General features: G+C 56.6%; 1 protein-coding gene across 1 annotated transcript in view; it reads left to right on the forward strand.

The window, feature by feature from the left end:
• NOL10 (nucleolar protein 10) overlaps positions 1-9,342 on the forward strand; it is a 51,450-nt gene extending 42,108 nt beyond the window's left edge. The window contains exons 18-21 of the mRNA XM_014540531.1: positions 2,293-2,466; positions 2,712-2,959; positions 7,038-7,140; positions 8,497-9,342. Coding sequence (XP_014396017.1) covers positions 2,293-2,466; positions 2,712-2,959; positions 7,038-7,140; positions 8,497-8,616 — 645 coding nt within the window. The 3' untranslated portion in view covers positions 8,617-9,342. The remainder of the gene's footprint in view (positions 1-2,292; positions 2,467-2,711; positions 2,960-7,037; positions 7,141-8,496) is intronic.
• The last annotated feature ends 17,700 nt before the right edge of the window (positions 9,343-27,042 follow it).

Consider the following 27,042-nt stretch of genomic DNA (forward strand, 5'->3'; position numbering starts at 1 on the left):
AGTACACTTCCTGATCACACTTCCTGCACAGCCCTTGTCTTCCCTGGACTTGATAATGGACTTCTTGTTTGTTTTCTCTGTTGTCATCACTACTTAGCCCTCAATTCTTGGCCCATTGTCTCAGTTGCATCTCAAGATATTTATGTGAAGATCAGTAGTTAAATTTTGTTTTCCTGACCAGCCTCTTCTACATCTTTCTGCCCTGCTCCATCTGGCCTGGGCATCCGGGAACCCTGCTCCACCACCGTCGTCCTGGGGATCCGCTCCCCACCCCCCACGGTGGGTGCAGAGCTGGGGACCGGGGATCCTGAGGGAGGTGGCTTCCAGCCGGACGTGCGTCAGGCAGTCGGGAGGGTGAAGAGATGTCACACCTGCAGGTGCTGGACAACAACACATGACCCTCGTTGCTGCTTTTCCTCAGGAAGTTCCTTAGGATTTTCTCCTCCAAAACAAGAGGGAGGCAGGAAAGAGCGCAGGGAAGCCCGGGGCTGCTCCGCGCCACGCGGCAGGGCTGGCTGCTGGGTGGCCCTTTCAGTCCTGAAACTTGGGTGCTCCCGCTGGGAAGTTTTCTTGGGGAAAAACCGAAGTGGTTTCTCCCTGCTGTGGTCCGTGGTCGTGTGTTCACACTCAAGAGTGAAGGGTAAAGAGCGGAACGACGCGTCCAGGCGGTGGCGGGCCTGTCGGCTCTGTGTGGTGGCCTGGCCAAGCTGTTCCATGGAGAAGCTACGCAGACACTGTTTGTACCCTTTATGTATGGCCTTTCTCTTGGTGAGATTCTCCTGTTGGAGAATGACAGCCCGGCCACCAGCATTCCGAGGAGTGAGCACCGGAGTCTAGAGCAGTGATGGCGAACCTTTTGAGCTCGGCGTGTCAGCATTTTGAAAAACCCTAACTTAACTCTGATGCTGTGTCACATATAGAAATTTTTTGATATTTGCAACCATAGTAAAACAAAGACATATTTTTGATATTTATTTTATATATTTAAATGCCATTTAACAAAGAAAAATTAATCAAAAAAATGAGTTCACGTGTCACAGGTTCGCCATCACTGGTCTAGAGGGCTGCAGGGCGGGTGGCATCCCCTCCATGCCAACCGGTTCCCCTGCCTGCAGGCTGCCCCCCAGCCCCTCCCTCCCTCCGGAGAAGTCTCCGCTGGAGAGCCCAGGGCATAGGCCTTCCTCTCTTGCTTCCAGAATCTCCTTGCCCCGTTCCCTTTGCTGCCTCTGCATCCTGAAGGGCTGGTTCATTGAGGGGGGTTTTAGCGAGAGGATGCTTGTGCTGAAACCACCATCTTTTCTCAGAAGTCTGCATTAATTTCCCGGCTGTCATAGCATTGGAATAATTAATTGGTTTTAAATGTCAAACATTCCTCAGATGTGTTACTATGTTGGGAAAAATATTAATGAGCACCCTACTCAGATCTGCAGATCTGCTTCTTTGAGGTAGGGCTCAGATATAAACAATACTTACAGATGTTTTCCAAGGTGAATGGCAAGTGTTTGGTGTACATACATGAGTATTTATAGGCGGATCACTAGCCAGACACTTGTAAACTACTGTAGAACAGCACCCACTGCATCTTATCCTGTGAACACAAACAATTAGACGCGGAAAGTCTCTGGGGAAGTGTGTTCCCAGCTGGGTCGGAAGAGTTTTCATTCTATAATTGTTCCTCCAACTCCTGTTTGTTATAGGCAAAGCAATTTATTTGTTTTAGAGTGAGAAAAAATCTTAATCGTCTAGCACCGTGTTCTTTTAAACATGTTTCTGTTTCTAGAAGGGATGGGAATACCCTGTTTCCCAGGAGCTCAGTTGGAGCAGTGACTCTCACACAGGCCCCCCCCCACCCCCCACCCCGGTCATTCCTGACTGCTGCCCATGTGCTTCCTCTCCCGGTTTTGGGATGAAGTTGAAAGACTAATTTTATTTTTCCTCCTTTTTTTTCTTTCTTTCTTTTTTTTCACTATTTTTAATTCAGGATAGTAGCTATACTTAAGCCAGGTTTCAAAAACATAGATTTTCTTGAAAATGTTACTGAAGAAAATTCTTTCTAATGTATTAAGCATAAACTTAGTCAGAAAGGCTTGTTCTTAGCTCTTATGTGTGATGGCCAAGTAATGCATGTCATCTATGAATCAGTTCTGAAAACTAATTCTAAAAAAATTGCATAAAATTTGGTAAGTTGTGCCTTATGCAGCTTATTTATAGTGGAGTGAAACGTTGTACAGCCATCTTTCTGGTCAGGTTTTATTCAGGTTTTAACTTTAAATGTTTACGTTCTTTTTACAGAGCCTTCCTAATATTCTCACCGACGATCGGTTTAAAGTTATGTTTGAGAACCCTGACTTCCAAGTAGACGAAGAGAGTGAAGAATTTAGGCTTTTGAATCCACTTGTTTCAAAAATTAGTGAAAAAAGGAAGAAGAAGCTAAGACTCTTAGAGCAACAAGAACATCCTGACAAGGTACTGTACTGTTCATCACGTTGCCCCTGCTCCTTCGGTGTGACGGTCTCTGTGATCCGAAGGGGCCGAGTGGAGTTGAGGTGTGACGTGTGTGACCTGCGGCTTAGGAGTGCATCTTGGTCATTCCAGGCATTTTCCCGATGCGCGCGCTGTCACGTACTTGATGGGCTAATGCTATTTAAAAGAAATAATGGGCCAGTGTTTGGTTGGGGAGAGGAGCTGCTGCTGACTATTTTTATTTTCAGGAAGAGGAGGAAGAGCCGGAAGGAAGACCGAGCGATGCGGAAAGCTCTGAGAGCTCCGATGATGAAAAGGGCTGGGTCGAAGAGGTCAGGAAGCAGCGCCGGCTGCTGCAGCAGGAGGAGAGGGCGAAGCGGCAGGAGCGGCTCAGGGAGGACCAGCAGACGGTCCTCAGGCCCCAGTTCTATGAGATCAAAGCAGGCGAAGAGTTCAGGAGCTTCAGCGATTCTGCCGCCAAGCAGAGGCTGATGAAGTGAGTGCACGCCCTTGCGCCGGCAGGCCTTGCTTTTCCTCAGGGCACGTGGCCTCAGCATGGCATCCCAGGCTTTGGGGTTACGGGAGGGGGGCATCACCGGCCTCGGGGGGCACTGGTCTCATGATGATCCTGTTTCACAACTTCCTGAGGGGCAGTGCGCATGCGGTGAGAGGCAGGGGGAGCCTACCTGCTGGTAAATGCATTCCAGGACGTGTGTCTGCTGCAAAGCCACACTCCTGGGGCCCTCGTTTCTCCCCATTGGGGCCCCGAGATCACAGTCTTTGTCCAGTGGCCACTGAGCTCACATTCCTTGTCTCTTAACAACAAGTTATTGTAAAAGATTAGGGTTTCGGTTATGTTGACCCCGTAGGTTGCATAAGTTGTGTCAAAGCCCCTGTCGCATGGAATCTGACACCGCAGTCATCAATGTGGTGAAATCTCAGAGATTCCCAGAAGCCTCTGTGCCCAGCACCGGAGAGCAGGGAAGGTGCGTCAGCTAAAGTGAGGGATCAGGTCTGTCCCACCCTCCCCACGATGTGAATGCTTACGGAGTCAAAGCAGCACACGCTTGTTGTAGAAAATAAAGACAAAAACAGAGGCATAAAAGGTCCCCATTCCCCGGAAACCTTCCGTGAGAAAGTGCAGGGAGAAACTGGGCACCTGAGACCCGCTCGCCATGCACTAGTCCCGGCTGGAACCGGGGTGGAGAGGAACAGACAAACCCAGGGGCAGACTCCTCGCCGTCTAAGAGCAAGGAAGATCGCGCACACCCACCTCATCTTTGGTTCACCAGTTTCATGTCAAAGGAGGAAGGACAGATGTTGAAGTGTCTGGCAGTATAAATAACAGTGAAAAACAGGCTTAAGGCCAAAAGTATTAAGTCTTGGTGGGGCTTAGCACAAGTGACTCCATTTGGGGCCTGTTTGTTTGTTTGTTTATTTTTAATTTGTTTTTGTTGATTTTAGAGAGAGGTAGGGAGAGGGAGAGATAGAAACATCAATGATCAGAGAGCATCATTGATCAGCTGCCTCCTGCACACCCCACACTGGGGATCGAGCCCACAACCCGGCACGTGTCCTGACCAGAAATTGAACTTTGACCTTCTGGTTCATAGATCGACATTCAACCACTGAGCCATGCTGGCCGGGCTTGTTTGTTTATTTTTGAAGAATTTCTTTAGAGTATATTACCTAGTGATGGAATTTCCTGGGTCAACAAAAGGCCAGATCACCCTCCCAAAAGTCTTAGAGCACTTTGCGCTCTTACTAGAGTGTTTCCCCCACTTGCAACAACAGGGATTCTAGGAATCTTTCACAGACTGACCACGCTGATAACTGAGGTGTCGGAGTCCATGAGATAGGGGCTCTGACACAACATATACAACGAAGCTGAAAGCATCGAAATAGAGTTTTCAGTGACTTCCACAGTACATGTAAGTATCTGTCATAGTTATGCTGTATTTAAAACAAGTACTTAAATTTTAAAACACTTAAAATTCACCATTTATCTGTGGATCCCATTTCTCCATTCTCTGTGATGTAGACTATGGAGGGTGATGCCTTTATTTTGAGTTAATTTCGCCTTTCTAAATGCCAGACGATAGCACTGCCTTTATGAATGTCTTCCACTCCTCTAGTCCATTTTCACACAAAGTGATTTAAAATCTCTCAGTTGAGCATTACTGTTAATCACAGTTTTAATTAAAGGAATATCAGTGCGTGTATGCTGTAGAGCCTCCAACAAGTAAGTCGTTCCGCTGTCCTGGGCCTCTGATCAATATCTCATTCGATTTTCCTTTGTAATTCATGCCCACTTTTCCCCTTTAATGCAGCCCTACTGATAATTTAGTTTCCTCCTGTGCCTGCCCCATCCTGCCCTGAGTAATTCTTCTTACTTTCAACTTTCTGAAGCCTATCTCTGTCTTCTTGGCAACCCCCACAAATTTAGGGGGGTGATTGTCAATCTTGTGACAGTGAGATTTCCCCCCTGAAATGCTTTCAGCTCCAGGGGAGCCCGCAGCCGGCAGGCTGAAGCCTGGGTGGGAGAGCAGCAGCGCCAGGAGGGCGGGAGGCGGCGGGCGCTCAGCGCGCTGTTCCGTTCCAGTAGCCGGTTTCCGGGTCTGTCTGCTTCTCCCGTCGTCTCTGACTGAGCTCACACTGAGGCAGCAGCCCCGTCTGTACACTGACTCGCAAAGGCTTTCATGTAGCGGGCTCCTCGCTCGGTCCTGTGTCTGATCTCCTGCCACGGCTCCCAGCGCCTGTCTCTCCACGCAGCCAGACAGGACAAGTCCCTGCAGGTGCGCACCGCAAGTACGTGGGGAGAAGACCAGAATGGATGTGCCTGCCGTGGAGGAACTAGGTCATTCTTGAAAGAGTAGTCATTTCCACCATTTACTTGAAAAGTCTTTTTCTTCCCAAATTAGTGTTTTCTGTGTGCCACCTTGTCTCAGTGGCTCCATAGTTACTCACCATCCCTGTTAACGTTGGAACTGGAGGGTTTATGGCTCTGAAAGGGACAGAGAGGAAATGACAGGTCGAGGAACCTGCTGAGGCTGACAGTTCACACGTGAGGCGAGTCCGCTTACACTTCTCTTTTGAGCCACAATGAGCATCTTTGTAAAGAATTATTGTTTTTTTCAAAAAAGCTAAAGTCAGTCGTCATTTCATGCCGTTTGTCATGTGGGAGCTTGTCATCTAGAATCCTTACTGGATACGTTTCCTGAACAAAGCTTGATAAATCAAGTGTGGTCTGACACATGCCTGGGAACCAGAAGTCCTCACCCTGGAGTCTGGGTCTTACACTTGAATCCTGTGTCGCCTGGGGCAGGTCATTTAACATCTTACCTCCCTGGGGCCGTCTGTAAGGGCTGAGCGCTAGGAGGACGGCTGGCGGAGAGCTGCGAGGATGGATTCGGAGCTCCAGGTAACCGACAGAGAGCATGAGTTTGGTCTGGGGACTCCAGTTTCTGAAACTGTGAAACAGCAGAAGACTCTCCAGCTAGAACAAGAAGTGAGAAATCAGGACAAACTCATCTCTACACTGGAATTACAGATTGAAGATCTCCAGCAGATAAATCACGGCTTGGAAGAATATGTTAGGAAACTCCTGGAGAGTGAGGAGGTGGTAAGCAGTCAGATAGACACTTTAACGAGCCACAATGAGCATCTTTGTAAAGAACTGATTAAAATTGACCAACTAGCAGAGCAACTAGAAAAAGAGAAAAGTTTTGTGGTGGGTGCCCTCAACAAGGAACCTGAAGGAGCAAAGCATTTGAAGGACATTTAGAAGCAGCTTGAGGGATACGGGATGGCTGCAGCTTAACTGGAGACTGCGTGCGCCTGCTCCCGGCGCAGCACAGAGCAGTCAGCTTGAAAAACTTGAAGTATAGCTGACCTGAAATATTATGTCCAAGGAGCACTGAAGAAGCCACAGGGAGACTGATGCGTGCGCCTGCTCCCGGCACAGCACAGAGCAGTCAGCTGGAAAAACTTGAAGTGTAGCTGACCTGAAATATGTCCAAGGAGCACTGAAGAAGCCACAGGGAGACTGGTTGAATTCACTTGCCAATAAAATAATATAATGGTATTGGAAGATACATAAAAAATCTTTGCTTTTCTCTCTGTGAAAACGGACAGTTCGTGGTTCAGGCTGTTGCTATTGTGAGTGGGTGGTGAGTGGCCCCGGCTACACTCGGAAGGACAGGCAGAGCTCTCCTCGGCTGCTCTGCGGGGGACCCCGAGGCTCAGTGTGTGCAGTCCTCTAGGAGGCGAGCGAGGCGCTGAAATACTCACATCCTAGCCCAGGCAGAAGGGCCCCTGACCATTCCACTCCACTCCAGGCTTCAGAAACGGACTCAGGAAGATAATGAGTAGGTGTCTCTAACAGCCGTTACCGTGTGTCTGGTGAGCATGCGGATGGCCTCCCCTCTTCCCACTGACTGTCGAATGAGTGCCATTTCCCGTCGTTGCCACATGTGTGAAAGGTTTACCCTCAGTGATCATTGCTAATTAAAATTTGTTTCAAATGGTAAATCGAACAGTGCTAATTATGGTGCATTCTCTTAAATCTCTCACAGCAAAACCCTAGAAGATCGGCTGAAACTTGAAGCAAAAAATGGGACGTTGAATGTATCCGACACCACAGTTGGCAGCAAGCAGCTGACATTCACGTTAAAGAGGGTGAGTCGTTTTCTAATGCTCCTTCCTGACGCACTAACACAGGGCGTGCAGCGTGCCGTGGGAGCCCTCGCCGGCGTCCCCGCGCCTCTCCTGTGGGGCAGGCCTGTGGGCTTGAAGCAAAAAATGGGACGTTGAATGTATCCGACACCACAGTTGGCAGCAAGCAGCTGACATTCACGTTAAAGAGGGTGAGTCGTTTTCTAATGCTCCTTCCTGACGCACTAACACCCGGCGTGCAGCACGTGGGAGCCCTCGACGGCGTCCCCGCGCCTCTCCCGTGGGGCACGCCTGTGGGCGTCCTCCCCGGGCCAGGGCCTCGAGGGCTGAGGGCACCTGCGCGCCTTCCACAGAGCCGGGCGATTTCCCAGGGTCCTAGGGACCTGAGGTTGGCACAGCTGGTTTCTGGCCAGTGGGCACCCGAGAGTCGCCGTGTAGAGCAGCAGTCCTGGCACCCGAGGCCGTGGGGAAGGGTGGGTGAGGGAGCCCAGGAGTCGGAGTTCAGAGGGGACTGGCTGCCGGGGTCCTGTTCTCACGGTTCCTGAGCGCCTTTCCTCAGGCTCACAGGCCTGGCCCCGTCAGAGGAGGGACAGGTGCTTCCGTGTTTGCTGTAACTAATGAGTGAAACTGTATGGTTTTACTTTTCCAACATTTTTTTCTTCTCATTCAGTACATTTCCCTTAATAGATTTTGTTACCAAGTGGGAAAGGGTGTCAAAGATTCTACCTCTGGTTTTTAAAAAGTGAGATGTAGTTCAGATTCCTTCACATTCACCCTTTTAAAGTACGCATTTCAGGATTGACGCTGTGTAATCACCACCATTACCTGATTCTAGCACATCCTCATCACCCCAGAAGGAAACTCATTTCCCCCGTTTTCCTGGCCCTGGGCAGCCACCGGTCTGTTCCTGCCTGTGGACTTGTCTGTTCGGACGTTTCCTATAAAGGGAACCACACGGTGCTTCCCCTTGCGCCGGCTGCGCTCACTCACCAGCCTTCAGGGGGAGGCCACGCGGCAGCTGGGTCAGAATTCCTTTCCTTTCAGGGCCGAGTAGCACTTCATCGTGCGGAGAACACGTTGCGCTTGTCCACCTGTCTGTTGACGGACATTCAGGCTGTTCCCCTGTCCCGGCTGTTAGGAATATGCTGCCGTGGGACAGGGACAGTGGGCCTTGTCCTGCTGCTGCAGCCAGGGCCGCGTTTGTCAGGGCGCGGAGTCTGGCCAGACCGTGTGCCCTGGGCGGCTGGGCTGGGCTGGGCTGGGCTGTGAGTGGTGGCCGTGCTGTGGGCATTCCGGTGGTGACCAAGGGGGTGTGGGCATTTTCTTTCTCTTTCCCTCTCATTTAATTTTCTCCTTTAGTCTGAGCAGCAGAAGAAGCAGCAGGAGGCCGAGAAAATGCACCGACAGGAGAGGAAAGCGCTGCGTCGCCCGGCCGGCCACCTCAAGTCCAGGCGCAAGCGAGGGCGGCCCTTTCCCTGAGAGGATGGACAGCACGGACTCGGGAGCTCCGTCCTCCGCTGGTCATCGGGAGCACGCGGTGTCCACTCCCGCCTCCAGGGTCAAGACGGGCAACCTGTCCCAACGCCTTCGGGTCAGAGCGGCATGCCAGGGCGCAAAAGGTGTGCTCCTCCCCCTGAAGATCGCCCTTTTCCCGGTTTTCATCCAGTGGACCAGGTGGTTGGTTTTTCACCTTGTGACTGTGAACCATGACCGGGGGGTCCTGTGCTGACAGTGAAGGCTGAGCCTGTCCCCGAGCTTCCTCTCAGGCCGCCTCTCACAGTGCACCGCCCGGAGCACGCGTGGCTCAGCTCCTGTGCAGCCTTGGTCATGTGTGTGTGTGTGTGTATGTGTGTATGAGTGAGCTCATGTGTGTATGTGTATGTGTGTGTGTGTGTGTGTGTGTGTGAGCTCATGCGTGTATGTGTGTGCATGTGTACGTGTGTGTGTGTGAGTATGCTGGTAGGTGTGCTGCTGGTCTATATATCAGTTCGGGATTTTTAAAAAAATATTTTTATACCAAGAGAATATAAAGTAATGGTAATAACCTAAAACAAGAAATGAAAGCGACTGGGTGTTCTTTTATACTCAGCTCAAGATTACATTCAGACTTTTTTATGTTTCTCACCTGCATAGAGAGAAACTGGCTGGAGAAAACATTTATAAAAATAAAAATAAATACGCGTGTTTGAACAGCTTCTTTAAAAAGACCTTTCCTTGAGCTCATTTGAAAATTGACTTTGGTTTCCTTAGTTTCCCGGGTGTGAGTGTGATTCTGTGCCACTGGAGTGGCAACTGGAGCAGATGATAGGCTCTAACTGGGAAGCTGCAGGCTGTCCATTAGCGTAACAGGCTGCGAAGCTGCAGCTGCCTCGGCGCCTGGAACCAGGTCCCCATTCAGTCCCGCCTGTGTCTCTGCTCTCCTTGCCTCCTCCGGCTGGTCCCGCTCAGACCTCCCCTCTCTCTTTCCGGTCCTGTCTCTGCTCTTCTGTGCAGATGGCTTGCTCCACAGGCAGGGGCCGTGTGGCTCCCACGTCCACGTCTGTGGTCTGAGGCATAGATTTTTTTCCACAAAGTGTATGTCAGTGTCTGCGGATGTGTGTGTGTGTGTTGTGTGTGCACACGCAGAGACGGTCACCAGAAAGACCCTTGTCCCAGCTTGTGTCGGGGTGCCCGCAGCCTCCGCCCACCCCGTGCCTGGTGCTGGCTGCTTTCCTCCTTCAGCTTCTTGTCCCCTCCCCGCCCCTCATGCACCTCCTCTCCCAAAGGACGGGCTTCAGCTTCCGGCTTCTTCGCCTCCCCCGGCTGCCTTCAGGCCGAGGCTCAGGCTCGCAGTAAGAGGACTCTGGCCGGGGCTTCCCTGGGCTCGGCTCTTCCACTCCTGGGCCTGCTCCCAGGCCCCTTCCCTTCCTGGGGCACCCCCGCAGGTGTGGGAGCCCGTGTGCCCTGGTGCTGGGCCCACAGAGAGCGCAGGCTGCAGAGGGACTGCATCTGCTCTGGAGCGAGGCCCTGCCAGGTCTGGGCCTCAGCACCGCCAGGTCCCGGGGGGCCCGTCCATCTGGGGCGCTGGCAGCAAGCAGCCTGGCCAACGGGGAGGCCCTGTGGCCGACCCGGTCTGTGTACTTGGCCTATTTATTTACCTTGAGTCTCACTTCCTCCCAGAAAATGAGCCCAACACTGCGCTTTGGCGAGGGCTAAAGGAGGTTGCACTTGAGGGGAGCACCTGGCACAGACTGAGGCTCACGGGAACGTGACACAGCGTCTCTCACCAGCCCCCCCACCTCTGCACACGCCCCTCTCCACTCCCCTGTCCCTTAATGTGGAAGTTTGTCTAGAGCAGCGGTTCTCAACCTGTGGGTCGAGACCCCTTTGGGGGTCAAACGATCCTTTCACAAGGGTCGCCTAAGACCATCGGAAAACACATATATAATTACATATTGTTTTTGTGATTAATCACTATGCTTTAATTACAATTTGTAACAGTGAAAATACATCCTGCATATCAGATATTTACATTACGATTCATAAGAGTAGCAACATTACAGTTATGAAGTAGCAATGAAAATAATGTTATGGTTTGGGTCACCACCACATGAGGAACTGTATTAAAGGGTTGCAGCGTTAGGAAGGTTGAGAACCACTGGTCTAGAGCTTCTGTTCAGGGCACTCCTGAAAGGGCAGGCGCAGGGCCTGCTGGGACTCTGACATTTAGGAGAAGCCGGAGCCACGGCCACAGGATCCCCTCTGGCCCTGCGGGGAGGGTGGACGTGCAGCGTTAGGAAGGTTGAGAACCACTGTTCTAGAGCTTCTGTTCGGGGGACTCCTGAAAGGGCAGGCCCAGGGCCTGCTGGGACTCTGACATTTAGGAGAAGCTGGAGCCAGGGCTGCAGGATCCCCTCTGGCCCTGCGGGGAGGGTGGACGTGCCTCGGGCTTCTGTGAAGTCTTCTGTTCCAACATGTACAAGCTCCGTAGCTTCTCATTTCCTGTGTTTGCTGTAGGTTGCTTACTCGCCCTAGGACACCCCGTGTCTCCTGGGCCCCCAGGCTGTGTCAGGAGAGGACCTGGGACAGTGGCATTGAGAAAAGGCTTGGAAGCAGGAAGGGAAGTCGGCTGGGATGCCTGGGAGGAACATTCTGGGCAGAGATGCTGGAGAAGCCCCCAGAGGGCTTGTGAAACCGTCTGACTCAGTGGCTCGGAGGTGGGGCCAGAACTTTCTGTCATCACAGCCGCCACTGCTGACCTGGGCCCCGCTTTGAGGACCACTGAGCCAGAGCAGAGGCCTGGGGCAGGGTTTTGCCTGGACATTCAAGGAACAGCCTGTTGGCCATGTCAGACTCTTGTGGTGGAGGCAGGAGCAGGTTGGTGCCAGCTGGTTCCCGCCACGGCCCCACCACTCCGGGAGCCAAGGCCCGTGGGTGTGGGCTCTGCAGGCTGAGTCCACGGGGAGTGGCAGGTCCCGCCCTCTGGACCTCTGGCGCTGCCTCTCTTCCCTCGCGAATCCCGGCAGCGTCCTGGCCTGGCAGCCTTGTCTGCAGACAGACGGCAGCAGAGTCTGGAGCCCCAGACCACACTGTGGGAAACAGGCTGTCAGGGTGAGAGCTTTCAGAACCAGAGCGGGTCTCCTGAGTGGAGACGGAGGAAGGAAAAGGAGCAGGCCTGGCCTGGCCCAGACTTGCTGGCGGCTGAGGTGCTGCCAGTGGCCAGGCCATTTAATCCATCCGTGCCTCGGTGTCTCCATCTGTAAAATGGGTTTAATAATCTCTGTTCCCTAAAGACTTCAGAGGATGGTTATAGAGCTTAATGAGTGAGGTGCATTAAACTCCTCAGAAGAAAGGTGTAACTAAGTATAATGCAGTATTGTAATTAGTTCTCATGTTCTTTAAACCAGGTTGCATCTTGTTTTAATAGGGTTACCATGACAACGGGTTTATTTGAAAAACATGTAAAAAGGGCGTGGCTATAAATATCAATGATCAGTAAATGTTTTTTGCTTCTTTCTATTGTAATTAAGAACCTTTACCAATAGTCTTACACCGTCAGCCGGTGGTTACGGTGACATTAACTTCCGGGCAGCGTGCCTCGGCGCCAGGACTGCGGCGCCGGTTCTTGCAGCGCCGAGCGGCACTTGACACGCGACTTTGAATGAACGGCCCCACCGTGCCTGGCACTCCACAGGTCCGGGCGGTTGTTTCTCTGATAAAATGGAGATATAGTCGCAGTCCTGTCGTTCCCCACCCACACTTCACTCACCGCGGGTTCAGTTACCTGTGGTCCACCGGGGCCCAAAAATATGAAATGGAAAATTCCAGAAATAAACCCTGTACCAGTTTTACACTGTGCGCGTTCTGACTGTCGAGATGAAATGTGCTTCCCCTCTGTCCTGCCCAGGACTCGAGTCACCCCTTTGACCAGCGCCCCCACGGCTGTCACCGTGTCCCTCCCAGGGCTCGTGTTACTTAGCGACGGCCCCAGAGCGCCAGGGCAGTGATTCGGCAACTGGGACAGGCCAGAGAGGAGCCCTGGTGCGCTTCCGCCGAGTGAGGCTTATCTGTGCAGGGAAAACAGCATCTGTAGTGTTCGGTACCATCCGCGGTTTCAGGCACCCACTGGGGGTCTTGGAACGTATGCCCTGTGGACAGGGGGCACTTTTGTGTGGACGCTGGTTACATTAGTCCGGGTTCTCCAGAGGACAGACCAGTGGAGAGAGAGAGATAGAGAGAGAGAGGGAGATTTCCGACAAGGAATTGAACCCGTGCTGACGGAGGCCAGGTCCCGGGATGTGCAGGCAGCGGCTGGAGCCCAGGAGCCCAGGGTGTGGTTCCAGCCAGAACGCCGCGGCTCCAGGCCCGCGCAGAGCCCGAGGCCGCGTCCTCAGCCTGCCTGCTCCCACGCCGCCTCGGGAAAAACGCTGGTCCTCCTTTCTTCCTGGAGAGCTGCACGGCAGGCCCCCCGCGCAATCAGATGAAGAAACTCGACACTGAAACTGCCGGCTCACCCTTCGCCTGGGGAGTCCTCAGGCCTGGCCTCTGGTACAGGTGACAGGTGACATGCACACAGTGGGGGACCAGCCTGATTCTCGTGGGGCCGAGAGTGCCTTGAAAAAGGCATCGGAGTGGGAGTGGCCTACACCTTCGTAAACTTGATCAAATATGTGCTAGAGTTTCATCTATGGGTAACCATAGCAGCATCCTGGTCTGGGGGACCACACCCTCCAGACCTCCCACCTGAGAGCCCAGGTGTCATGGGCTCAGGTCACCCTGAAAACCTGGAGCTATCACATTCCTTCTTTACCCCTTAGTTTATTTATTTATTTATTTATTTATTTATTTATTTTTTGATTTCAGAGAGGAAGGGAGAGGGAGAGAGAAACATCATTGATGAGAGAGAATCATGGATCGGCTGCCTCCTGTACACCCCACACTGGGGATTGAGCCCGAACCCGGGCATGTGCCCTGACCAGGAATCGAACCCTGACCTCGTAGTTCATAGGTCAACGCTCAACCACTGAGCCATGTTGGCCGGGCTCTTTACTCATTTTTAACTGTTGGAGGGCCTGTCTAGAAAGCAGCTTCTGGGAGCCCCACTGCTCCCTGTCCCCGTTCCCTCCCTGCCCCGGCCGCCCTCCACCAGCCAGTGGTCCTGCTAAGACACTTGAGGCTGGGAGCCCAGGGAGGTACCCAGGCCCGAGAAGCCTTCTCCGGTTCCTTCCGCTCGCCGTGTTTGTGAAGGTCCCTGCAAGCACCACTGTGGAAAAGTCCTGGAACAGGAAACGGTCCCAGCCGAGTGTCTGGCTACTGAGAGTCCAAAAACATGAAGAGCGTTTCCTTCGCGGTTGCCACGTGCGCAGGCCCTGCCCGGATCCGCGCATCCTGCGGTGACTCAGTCGGATTTCCCTCCGTCCCTGTCTCGCGGGATTGCGCACATGAAGCTGGGGTGGCAGCGGGGGGCCCAGGCCAGCCTCGCTCCATCGCAGCACCGCCTGCCCAGAGCCGACACTGGCCCCCTGAGCAGGCTTTGCTCTGCTGACCAGGCCACTGCTGAATGGAGACCGCCATGCGGTAGATAAGTAACAGTGGCCTGACATGGGGGGCGGGGAGTTCTCTGTTTTATTTTAATTTTTTAAAATATATTTTTTTTATTGATTTCAGAGAGGAAGGGAGAAGGAGACAGAAACATCAATGATGAGAGAGAATCATGGATCACCTGCCTCCTGCATGTCCCCTAATGGGGATCAAGCCTGCAACCCGGGCCTGAGCCCCTGACCGGGAATCGAACCATGACCTCCTGGTTCATAGGTCAGTACTCAACCACTGAGCCACACCAGCTGGGCAAGTTACTCTATTTTAACCACTCTTAAGTGTGCAGTTCAATGTGTAAGTACATCACATTGTTGATCAAGTGCGGTGGGCACCCCGCTCTGACCATGCCCACGAGGAGAGCCACTGGGTGGAAGGAACGTGGGCCTCCCACGCTCAGATTCCTCCTTCAGACCCTTTTGTGTGAGAGAAACAAGGCTGTTCCTTAGGCCCCTGGCATTTCTGGTTCTCGGTGCTGCAGCTTTGCCCGCAGCCTCGCCATCACGTGCCCTGCCAAGCTGGCGTCCTTGCAGCTTTGCCCACAGGGCCACACCGTGCCCGTGTCTGTTGTGCTAGCGCCATGCTCCACTGGACGCGCAGGGGCAGAGTCCTGTCTAGGAAGAGACGTGGACTGGGTGTGGCTGGCCCCCAGGTTCTCCTGAACCACAGGTGTCACTGGGTGTGGCCTCAGGTGGACGCTGAGGACAGGGGCCCCGAGAAGCCCAGCTCGCCTCCATGTTCACCGAGGGCCATGCCGCGGGTCTATGTGCTCCTGTCTCCCGACATGTGAGCAAACTAGTTCTCCAGGCCTGGACCGGTCTTGCTCGGCCGTGCACCCCGGGGGCCCTGCTCCAGGCTGGGCAGCAGGAGGCCCTCCTTGCGGGAGGACAGGGAGGAGAGCCCCGGGGCTCTAACCACAGCGGGTTGCGCTTTCCTTGTCGTCTGAGGCCGTGTGGGCAGGACGGGGCTGAGCCAGCTCTGAGCTTCCAGGACCCTGCTAACTGCCCTTGTCTGGTTGCTGGGGCATCACCTTGCAGAACGGCCCTGGGAGGGCCCCGGCGTGTCACCCAGCTCAGCTGTGGCGGAGCTCGGCTCCTGGGCATGATGAACTCTGGGTGCATCCCGGTCGCGTCTGATACCATCTGAGTGACTTTCCTGCCGTTTTCCCTGCTGGCTGCGCACCACATGGGAATCTGTGTTTCAGGAACACGGGATAGAGTCTCGGGGTGCTGCGCCTCCCACAGCCCGGCGGTCCAGACCGAGAGCGGGGCACGCCCCGGCCAGGCCAGCCGGCCCCGTTTGCGGGGCTTCGTTGGGGCGGCCCTGGCCAGTCAGCACAGCTGGCCACTCCAGTGAGAGACCCGCGGCCTCAGCTGGGAGGCCCGCAGGCTCGGCGGGCTGTGATTCTCCCCAGGCCCTCGGGAGACTGGAGGGAAGGGTCTTGATGGATTGAGGCCTGAGAGGCTGGGAAAGAGGGTCCCCGTGTGAGAGGGCGCCTGAGCCCCCAAAGGTGGGCCTGAGCGGGCTGTGTGCACAGTGCAAAGGCTGTCAGCGCCGTGGGGTCTCTCGGGGTTGTGGGCAGCCCTCTAGGCTCAGCTTTCCTGGTGAGGGGAGTGTGTGTTGGGGGGGACAGCCCCCAGACCCCCGAGTAGCGGCATCCCATGTCAGGGAAGATGCGTGCAAGGCCTCTCTCCTGCGGCCTCATCCTGAGGGTGAGGCAGTGCGAGGTCAGCGAGGCCGAGGCCGCATTATTGCTTCCTGGGGTGCAGGCGGCTTCCTGCCCACGGTGAGCGGCCCCCAGCAGCGGCCCCTCCCTGGAAAGGCTGCAGACAAGTATCCTGCACAGCTGGCTGGGAGGTTTCCTCATTGTTTGAAGAGCTCTCGGGAGTAAATATGGAAAAAGCCAGCGGGCGCCACAGGCCGCCTGACCCTGGGGTGTGCCGGGCCTGGGGGACCTGGCCTGCCCAGCCCCTGGCCCCCCTCCTCCCAGCAGGGATATGGGGGTGCCCCGCCCACAGGGCCTCACAGGAGAAGGGTAGTGTCATTTCAGGGGCATGGGGATCCCCACTGCCCGCAGCAATGTGGGGGCCTAGAGGGCCGAGCTTTCCCTCGGGTGACCAGCTGGGGAGAGGGCTCTATTGCTGGAGGTGTGAAGAACCAGCCTCCTAGCCGACTGCCCTCACCTGCTCTCTTCCCTGGGGCGCCCTGCCCCCCTTCTCTCCCGGGCACACCCCCTGCCCTCAGCTCAGCTCAGCTGGGCGCCGCACATGGGGAGTCTCACTCGTCTGTGTCCCGCCGTCTGTGTTGCTGCCTTTACTTGTCCCAGCGTGAAGGTGGAGCAGGTTCACAGTTCACTGAAGGAACGCCAGTCAGAGAGGCGACAGCTGTCTGGACGGTGGCAAGTGCTTGCCAAAGGGTCTGTTCCACCAGGAGAGGGTCCCCCAGGAGAGCTACCCCCACCCGGGGTGGAAGGTATGGGAACAAGTGTCCTGAAGGCCTTGCAGCCACAACTGGGGGGTCTCTGTAACTATCGGGGACACGCAGGCCGGTATTGTGGGGCCTGGCGACTCCCTGACACCACCCCCCTCCGCACACCCGCATGCCTGCGCCTCAGGGTGCTGATGCCCCAGGACTCCCCGCCTCCCCGTGGAACCCGGTGCCAGCGCGCGCCCTCTCCCAGGGGGACACCTCCCAGCCTCTGTCCTGCACAAGGTGATGTGACAGTGACACGTGCCACCTCTGGGCGTGTGTTCCTCACAGAGCGGAGCGGACATCCTCCCAGGTCCTGCCTCCCGCCCGCGGCTAGAAGCTCCACACCACAGCCAGCTCCCAGCAGCCACCTGGGCCGCAGGACCAGGGCTGCCCCCGGGACAGGTAGGTGCTGAGCGAGAATGCCAGCGGAGTGACTCGTGTGGCCAAGTGGCAGAGGCCCCCCCCCCCCGGCTTAATTTCCTCGAGGGGGAGGCATGGTGTCGCCTCCAGTCCCCCTGGCGTCCAGCACACCGTAGTGTTGGATTTGACTCGCTCCGACCTTTTCAGATCCCGCTGCTCAGGGGGTACCTCGGTCTCTCCAGCGACACTGCCCTTCAGCCTCTGCCAGCGGCCGCTGCGGGCTCCCCCCTCCCTCCGGGGGATGCCCAGCTCACTGGTGACCCGGTTATGCCGAGATGAGCCTGGCTTGTGCCACTTCTCAGAGCCCGTCTCTCCGGATGGGAAGCCTCGGGCCGAGGCCACGGGCGGGTCAGAGCCCAGGAGGGGAAAGGCCTCCGGAAGGAAGTGCTGGGGTCAGCCATCCCCACGGGGGGGGTGCCTCGGCGAGCCCTCCCGGCAGAGCTGTGACCGCACCTGGCCTGCAGCACTGCGGGCTGGACCTTCCCCGGGAGAGACACAGCGACAGGAGAGGGGGCAGTGTCAGGGCCACACGGCCGACTTCCTGTGGGTGGAAAAGCAGTGGCTCAGACAGCACCGTTCCTTCTGGCGGCTTCTTCCCGGGGCCTGCTGGGCGGGCTGGGGGGAAGGAGCTTTCCCATTCTCTTCTGTGCCTCTCCGTGTTGTCTCTAGTTCTCACCGCCCACTTGCCTAATGCTGTCATTTAAGAGGAAACATTTGAAATAGATTCTTGGAAAAGAAACCATTAACGATTAAAGATAAAAACTCACTCAACCAGTGTGGCTCCATGGTTGTCACCCCATGAACCAGGAGGTCACAGTTCGATTCCCAGTCAGGGCACATGCCTGGGTTGCAGGCTTGATCCCCAGTGTGGGGCGTGCAGGAGGCAGCTGATCAATGGTTCTCTCATCATTGATGTTTCTATCTCTCCCTCTCCCTGCCTCTCTGAAATCAATAAAAAAATAAAATTAAAAAATAAAGATACATATATCTTGTGCTCAATTGCACCAGAAAAAGCAATCACGTTCTTAGAATTATTTTCTGAAGGGACAGTGTGTGTGTGTGTGTGTGTGTGTGTGTGTGTGTGTGTGTGGAGTACCTGCTGGGTGTAGAGAAAGCCTCACAACGTGGAACACTTATTTTGTTTGCCTTCCGCTCCTGGCTCCCTAAGTCCTCCGCCACCCGATCCCTGTGGGTCCCTTCGCTCCCAGCTCATGGCCAAGGCGAGGTCTTGTTCTTATGAAGCCAGCGACTTCCGGCCACTGCCCTGGGCTGGTCTTCACCTTCCTCCGATGAAAGCAGTGAGTTCTCTGGGCCACGGTCTTGGTAACCTGATCCCGGTTCTTTCTCCTTTTTCAGAGAATTCCACGTAACACACAGCCCCAGTAGCTCACCGAGCTTTTCAATAACACATTGTTCCCAAGAGGCCGTTTCCAGTCGGGAAGTGCCTTCTCGCGTCCGTCCTGCAGTGACTCGTGAATAAAAGGAGTCCTTTGTGCCCGTCGCTATTGAGACAAGATCTTCTCCAGGTCGGTAACAATGTCCCCAGTGTGGTAGCCATGCCCCCATGTGGTCACAATGTCCCCAGTTGGTAACCATGGCCCCAGTGTTACCCAACTGCGTAGCCGCGTTCCTCTGAGTGATTTGTTCTCATGATTGATCACATTTCACTGCTGTTTTCTAGGCATTGCTAATACTATTTGGTGGCTAAGGAGTATATCCTGGCGTATTTCCATCTTCTCTTCCATTACCTAATTCATTTTAGCCTCGTGAACTTTTTCTATTAAAAGATAAACCCTGGCCCTGGCCGGTTTGGCTCAGTGGATAGAGCGTCGGCCTGCAGACCCAAGGGTCCGGGGTTCGATTCTGGTCAAGGTTATGTACCGCGGTCACAGCCTCCTCCCCGGCCCTCCGCCTGGTTAGGGCGCATGCAGAAGGCAAACAATTGATATGTTTCTCTCACATCGATGTTTCTCTCGGTCTTTCCCTCTCTCTTCCACTCTCTAAAGATCAATGGGAAAATATTCTTGGGTGAGGATTAAAAAGTTTAAAAAAAAAATGATAAACCCGCCCTGGCCAGTGTTGCTCACCTGGTTAGCATGAGCTGTCAGGTGGGGCTGCCCTCCGCCCCCACACACACCCATGAAAAGCAAGATGCTTTAGTCAGGGCACCCCAAGGGTTTGGAGGCTGGTCCAGGGTGGGCACGGGCCGTGGGTGCAGAAACACTGGGAATGCGCGGCGCTCGGGGCCTGAGGGTGCTGAGCGAGGGTTTCTGAGCGATGGCGGGACGGCGGAGGGTGTGTGGCGGGCAGGGGGCTTATTCTCCCCCCTTACGTCTTGTGCTTGGGGTCTTGTTTAGGAAGCATTTCCCAGTCCCTGGGAAATGGACCCTTTACTGCGCTTCCCTCTGTTGGGTTGGTGAGGGCCTCTCCCGTGTGCTGGGGGGGGGAGTGGGGGGGGAGCCCGTCCCGCTGTGTGTGCATAGGAGCCAGTTGTTACCCCCTTTACAACAAAGGGCCTCTCCCATGTGCTCGGGGGGAGGAGCCCGTCCCGCTATGTGTGCATAGGAGCCAGTTGTTACCCCCTTTACAACACGCCGTTCCTGCCTCGTTCCTGTGGGGCCGCCTTTACTGAGGAGCAGGCCCCCCAATATCCGTGGAGCCGTTCTGAGCTGACTGTGTGCCCCCCAGCTGGCCGTCTGCTCCTGGAGGCACCGCGTTCGTGTCTGTGACTTTGTGCTCACGGAGCCTGTCGTGGACTCGCTGGCTCTGGGCTGGTCCTGCACCGGCTCTGCCCCTGGAGAGGAGGCCTGGGAGGAACCCCGAGCCCTGTCCTCGCAACCCCCCACTCCTCTGAGGCCCGAGCCCCCTGCCTGACCGGATCCTTGGGGAAGACCACTCCCCAGTTCCAGGTGCCGCATGGCCTCGCTGCAGGAGCAACGCTTCCCAGTTTAAGAAACATTTTCCAGACACGCGATCAGAGATCAAAGCTGCACTCCAGAGACAGGCTTTCCAAACAGCCAGGCTTGATGGGTTGGTGTCAGGAGCCGGGCTAGAGGGGAGGGGGAGCCTCGAGGGGAGGGGAGCCTGGAAGGGAGGGGAGCCAGCATCTTTAACAGCGAGCAGCAGCCAGACAGGAGGCCCCTCTATCTCGGCCCCGGGCACTGTGATGCCAAATATGAAATGCCAGCCCAGCCGCTGACGACAGGGTGGAGGGCGCACTTGCTTGGGTGGCTGTGGCCGCTCAGCCCGCAGCACACTCTGGGAGCATGCTGTTCCCACGTGGGGACGGACGCCCGTGAGGGATGGCGATGGAGAAGGCAATGTCCAGGGGTCGGGCTGCGGCTGGCGGCCCTCGGCCGGGGCAGTGGCTGTGTGCTCAGGAGACCGGCATGTCCTCGCTCCCTCTGGGGCTCGCCCGGCGGCCTCTCAGTGCCCCTGGCAGGTGACTCACAGGCGTCAGATCCAGGACGCTGGTCTGTCTGCCCTGTGCCTCCAGCGTATCCGGTGGCGGGAGCCGAGCCGCTTGCACTTTGACCTGCCCCCACGTTCAGTCACTCATCCCCCCCGCCAGCCACTGACCCTGGGTCCACCCTCGGGGCTGCTGGAGCCCCCAGTTTCCCCACGGAACACGCTCAGCCCGGGGGGCCTGCAGGCAGCGGCTGGACCACAGGGAGGCCTGTTGGCAGCCACGGCCATGAGGCTTTGTGGGCCCCCAGGAGACCCGGACCGTGACCTGGGTATGCAGCGTCCCGCCAGGCCCTTCTCTTTCCCGGGCCTCCCGTCTGCTTCCTTTAGTCCCCGGCGCTCCGAGCAGGACATCTGTCCCCGAGGCCCCGGCTCTCAGGGCCTCGTAGCCCAACAGAGCTCGGAGCCCTGGAGCGGCCACACTGGGGGCGGAGGCAGCAGGAGGCCTCCAGCTCCAACTCGGCTTCAATGCCAATTTCATCTACAGCAAGCATGTCAAACTCACGGCCCACGGGCCGCATGCCTCGTTCATTTGGCCCGTGCTAGCCTTTGAGTTTGACATGCTTGGTCTACAGGCAGGGAGGATAGCAAAGGAATGAGGTTCCTGGGCGAAGCATGAGGGTTGGGAGACGCAGGGGCTCAGCAGGGCCAGGGCCCACATGTCTGCTAGTTTTTTTTTCTGTGGGTTTTTTTTGGGGGGGGGCACGATTCAGCCAAAGGCACCAGCGGACTGAGGAGGGGGAGCCTGGGCCCAGGCGGAGTAAGGCTGGGTTTCATGACCCGCGGTGCCAGCACCTGCCGCGCGGGGTCCCGCAGCACCGCAGCCCAGGAGGCCAGGATGGGGGCCCCCACGCAGGACCCCTGCCAGGCTGCTCCCTGGCCATCCAGGACCTGGGTGCGCTGGCCAGTGCCTGGAATGAGCTTCCCGTGTGGACTAGCAGGAAGGGGCAGTGTTCCTGCCACAAAAGCCCTGAGATACAGGCTCCTGCTGTGGTCAGAGGAAACAAACAAACAGGCAAACCAAACGCTTCTGGGGAAGATGATGGAGGAGGGACGGGGAGAGAGGGGTGGAATAGAGGGGGAGGGGCGGGGGCCCAGGTCTGAGGGAGCCAGCCAGCCGGTGTGATTACAGACAGTTATTCTGGCAGGAACATCAGTAAATTAAAGGGAGAGCGGCGGGAGGCAGGGACCTGAGAGGGTGGCTCCTGGCTGCGCAGGAGGGAGGAGGGAGAAGGGAGCAGGCTGAGGCCGCACAATGCAGCCACTATGTGCGGAGGAGGGGCAGCGCCTGGCTTGGCCCCAGGATTCCGGCTGGAAGGATGGGCAGGGAAGAAGGAGTTGGAGCCCAGAGGGTGGGGGTCGGGGGTCAGGGAATTTGTAGACTAGGAAAGAGCAAAACCTACTGTTACCAACATAGATGGTGGGGAGAGGGCCTGAGAGACAGAGAGGAGACAGGGCGCGGGAAGGGCTGAGGGGGAGAGAGACAGAGGGTGGGGAGAGGAGGAGCGGGGGACAGGGAGGCAGAGGGCCGCACAGGCAGGGGAGGTGGGGAGAGCCCTGGCCCCCGCCCTCACCAGCCGCACATTACTCACAAACCCAGAGTATGTGGCAGTGTCTACCCCAACGAGATCAAAGAGGCTTAGAGCCCGGCCACGTGGCTCATGGGGGAGTGTCGGCCTACGAACCAGGAGGTCACGGTTCAGTTCCAGTCAAGGGCACAGGCCCGGGTTGCAGGCTCGATCCCCTGTGTGGGGCGTGCAGGAGGCAGCTGATCAGTGATTCTCTCTCATCATGGATGTTTCTCTCTTTCTCTCCCTCTCCCTTCCTCTCTGAAATCAATAAAATATATATATATATTAAAGAGGCTTAGGAACTTCTAGAACAGGATGCTATCAGCTGGCCCTTACTCCCCAATGCTGTTTTCAGCGAGCCCCACCCCCACCCCCAGCTCACGCCCTTCGGTTTATTTCTCTGAGGTGAGGTTTTACCTGCACCTCCTTCTTTCTAAAGCAGTGGTTCTCAACCTGTGGGTCACGACCCCTTTGGGGGTCGAACGACCCTTTCACAGGGGTCGCCTAAGACCATTGGAAAACACATATATAATTACACTAGGGGCCCAGTGCACGAATTCATGCATGGGAGGGGGGGTGTACCCTCAGCCCAGCCTGCATCCTCTCCAATCTGGGACCCCTGATCCCGGGGATTGGGCCTAAACCGGCAGTCGGACATCCCTCTCACAATCCTGGACTGCTGGCTTCTAATCGCTCCCTGCCTGCCTGCCTGGTCGCCCCCAACTGCCCCCTCCCCACTGGCCTAGTCACCCCTCATGGCCCCCCTTACTGGCCTGGTCACCCTGCACAGCCTGCTGTTCAGTCGTTTGGTTGTCCCTCACTAACCCCTCTGCCGGCCTGGTCGTAGGCAGCCATCTTGGAAGGGCGTGAGGATTAATTTGCATATTGCCTCTTTATTATATAGGATATTGTTTTGTGATTAATCACTATGCTTTAATTATGTTCAATTTGTAACAATGAAATTGGGGGTCACCACAACATGAGGAACTGTGTTAAAGGGTGGCGGCGTCAGGAAGGTTGAGAACCACTGGTCTAAAGCCTTCATTGGAGGTTATGGCGCTGGGCCTGGGCCAGCCCGCATCACGGGGGCTGCGGGTGCCCACCCAGCGGTGCCTCCTCCACACTGGCCTCGAGAATGGGCCTGGTCCCCTCACTGAGCCCACAGGGCTGGCCACCCCAGCAGGCGCTTTTCCTAATTGTCACACTCTGGCCCTGCCTCCCTGCCCTCAGGTCTCCTGTGATCTGGCCCCCCCACCCCCCGCCCGCTCCAGCCAGACCCTCAACCCAGCACTCTCCAGCAAGGCCCTGCCTCCTGCCTCCCCGGGCCCAGGGGGAGCATGGGAGCAGGAGGCTCCGAGCCGAACTGGCTGCGGGAGGGAAGAATGCCCAGTGGGGGACAGGTCAGCAGGAAGTGGACCAGGCGAGGGGCAAAGAAGTGGCTCCTCTGATTAAAGGGAGGGAGTAGCTGCCGAGCAAACCTGCCCCATGGATCTGTCACTAAAACCGGGGACTCGGAATCCAGGGCCGGGCCAGCCCCAGTCTGCACTGCCTCCCCCCCTCTCCCCCCCTCCTCTTCAATAGCACAGGTGGGGAGACCGATGGGGTAACCAGAGCTGGGGCCAGAACACAGTCCCTGTTCTCAGCCTAGCGGGGCTCTCACACGTGTCCACATCCCGCACCCCCACACCCAGGATGCGGCTGCCCCGGCCACCTGTGTCCTTCCAGCAGGCGTGCCCGGGGCTCCTGGGCAAGGGAGGAATGAGAACCCCCTCCTCTCCCCACCCCCCAACATCTAACTGGAGGTTTCAGAGGTTTCAGTGGTGCAGGGAGCAGCTCCAAGGTCGGCTCTCAGAGCCTGGCAGCCAGGCGCCCCCTGCATGGCCTCCCCTGACCCGGAGCCGGAGCCGGAGCCGCTGTGTTCGGGTTCCAGCTGCACAGGCGCCATCGGGCCCCAGGGATTCTCCCAAACCTGAAAGTCAGCCCAGGGCAAAGCCGTGCGGTCACACACCGTCCCCTGAGCCCCATGTGTGCCTGTCACTGGAATTGCTTTATCCTGATGAGAGTAAGTGGAGCCCAGGGGAACCTGGGGAAGGGAGGCTAGGGCTCCCAGCAGCACCCTCTCCCAGGCGCGGCTGCGCCTCCTGTGGCCTCTGGTCACTTGCCTCCAGGCCGTGTCCAGGTGGAAATGCCACTTTCAAAGGTCGCCATACCTGGGATCGCACCGCCGGCTGTTTCCCACGCCGGCTTTTTAGACACGGAGGGATGTCCCACAGCCAGAGACCTGACTGAAAAGCAAGATGGTTAACTCGCTTCTGTTCCGCCCGCGTCTCTAGAGGTTCGGAGACCCGTGTGCAGGCCCGTGGGAAGCGCTGGCTGCCAGACGCACTCCTGATAGAAGGGCCTTTGTCCCTGCGTCCCAGCTCCACCCCTGGGCGGCCGGGCCTCAGGGTCTGACGGGGCGAGCAGGTCAGAGGTACAGAGGCTGCAGGGCAACCTGTCTCCGGGGCACGGGCAGGGGGGCTGACGTCCTGTCTCCGCGGGCTCCTCCCTGTCCTTCCTGAACACAAGGACCCAGTTTTATCTGGACACGTGGCTGCCGGGATCCAGGCTGCACTCCTCAGGTTCCTTGCTGCCAGCGGGGCCTGTGACAGATTCTGCCCACAGTCTGTGAGCCAGAGTGTTTGCGCGTGACTTCCAGGAAGTGTCCTCTGAAGAGAGGCAGAGCCCGGTCGGCTGGCTCAGGGGTTGAGCGTCGACCTATGAAGCAGAAGGTCACGGTTCGATTCCCGGTCAGGGCACATGCCCGGGTTGCAGGCTCGATCCCCAGTGGGGGGCGTGCAGGAGGCAGCCGATCCATGATTCTCTCTCATCATGGATGTTTCTCCCTCTCTCTCCCTCTCTGAAATCACAAAAATATATGTATATATTTTTCTTTTTTAAAAAAAGGAGAGGCCGAGAACCACACTGTGGGCTTTACTCCTCCCTGCTGGCTGGAAGTCAGACGCCGTGGCTGGGGCTTGGCAGCCACACTGGGCCATGAGGTGAGGGCTTTCTGCCGAGGGTGGCACAACCACAAGAGAGAAGTGGCTCAGGTCCCTGCAGGTTGTGAAATCACCCCACCAGCCTGGACTGCTTACTTGTAGAATTTTGTGTGAGATGAGTACATTTTAGGGACTGGTATTAACATTTATTAACATTTGCCAGGGATATTATGTACCTTCTTTAATTAAATTTTATATGGTTTAACTTAATTTAATTTCCCCAACAACCCTGCAGTGAGTGTTATTGTCCCCATTCTACAGACGAAGAAACTGAGGCCCAGAGAGGCTGGGGACTCGTTCGGTCCCACAGTGGATGAAGGAGTTCAACTCCCCAGTTTCCGACCTTCCCGCTCTCCTTGCTGCTCCCCCGATTCTTCAGGGTCCGTTTGATTCTGCTTCTTATAAGAACTCGCACCCGAGAAAGTCAAGCCACCCAAGGTGTCCTTGTCGCCTCACATTTGAGAAGAAGTTCCAGAAACCCAGCCGTTTCCCAGGGGTTTGGGGAAAAAAGCTTAAATGTTTTAATATCAGTAAATTATTTTCTTTCTCTGCTCAAGGAAAAAAAAGCCCATCGTGAGCTCTAATAAGTCCAACTCAATTACCCTTATTATAGTGATTACTGTTCATGCCGCTCTAATTGCTCCTCTCGGCCTTCTCATTACGAACCCGTATCTTCAAAGGTTAAAAACTCAGGCCCATTTTCACTTGCAGCTGAAATTTGGCTTTCACAGCCGAGCAGGGACCCAGGCGCCGGAGGTTCTGCTCCGAAGGCAGAGGGCCCAGCGCTCGAGCCGCCCCTCTGAGCCTCGGACGGTGCTGACCTGTCTGTCTGGACAGCCGGCCGCTCCACACAGTGGCCTCCGCCTGGACCTTGGTCTTGCTGGGACAGGCCCTGGGCTTGCTGAGGGCTGAGAAACAGCCCCCAGGGACCCACCCGAGGTCGTGGGAGGAGGACTCAGAAGACCTGGGCATTCCTCCTCGCTGTCCCGTGGTCTGGCCTTGGTTTCCCCATTTTTAAGGGGATAATAGTTGCCGGGAGACTCAGATGAGATCCAGCGTGGGAAGCACCATGGAGAAGCGCCGGGTACACGCGACTCCAGGCCCCGGTTTCCCTCTCCCACACCCGGGACGTTTGGACGGGTGGGTGTCCCAGGCTCCTGCCAGCGTGTGCCAGGCGCCTCGGGCACACAGGCTCACGGGCAGCAGAGGGGCTCCTGCAGGCGCTGCCTGGGTGCGAGCCCTGCCCCCTCCACTTCTCCAGGTGGCTCTGGGCCAGTCGCTCGGCCTCTCTGAGCCCGGCTGTCCCTGGTGTAAAGTGCAGGTAATAGCTGTGGGAGGTGCAGGCGGCACAGGCCGGCCCTGGGCACAGCAGGCCGCTGGTTGGTACGAGAGGGTCCGCTGGCAGGATTCAGAGAAACGGTGAGCGAGGGGCGGGCTGGCGGCAGCCTCGCTGGCTGTGCAGCCTCAGCCCCCTGACTGTTGGGCGGGTGGGCGAGCGTCCCACAGGGGTCTCTGCCTCCACCGGGGAAGAGAGGAAAGCGGGGCTGAGCCACTGCCTGGTCCTTTGTTACAGCAGCACCAGGAGGCGATCCCCAGGCCCAGCTCACGCACCAGCCACAGCCTCTGCAGGGCGGGGCCTGACTGTCAGCGAGACCGGACCCCACGGCCAAGGAGCTGGGACGGCAGGAGTTGAACACAGTCCCCGGTGGGCTGGGCCTGGTGTATGAAGGTCCCTGCGTGTCGCAGGATGGGCCGCTGCGAGGGGTCAGGCCCTGCCAGCCTGGCACACAGGGCCCCTCCCCCCTCTCACCTGGCAGCAGGCCCCCCTCCCCCGCTGCCCCCCCAGGCCAGGTCAGACCCTC

This window comes from Myotis brandtii, unplaced genomic scaffold (genome assembly GCF_000412655.1).
Source record: "Myotis brandtii unplaced genomic scaffold, ASM41265v1 scaffold247, whole genome shotgun sequence".
Lineage (NCBI taxonomy): Eukaryota > Metazoa > Chordata > Mammalia > Chiroptera > Vespertilionidae > Myotis > Myotis brandtii.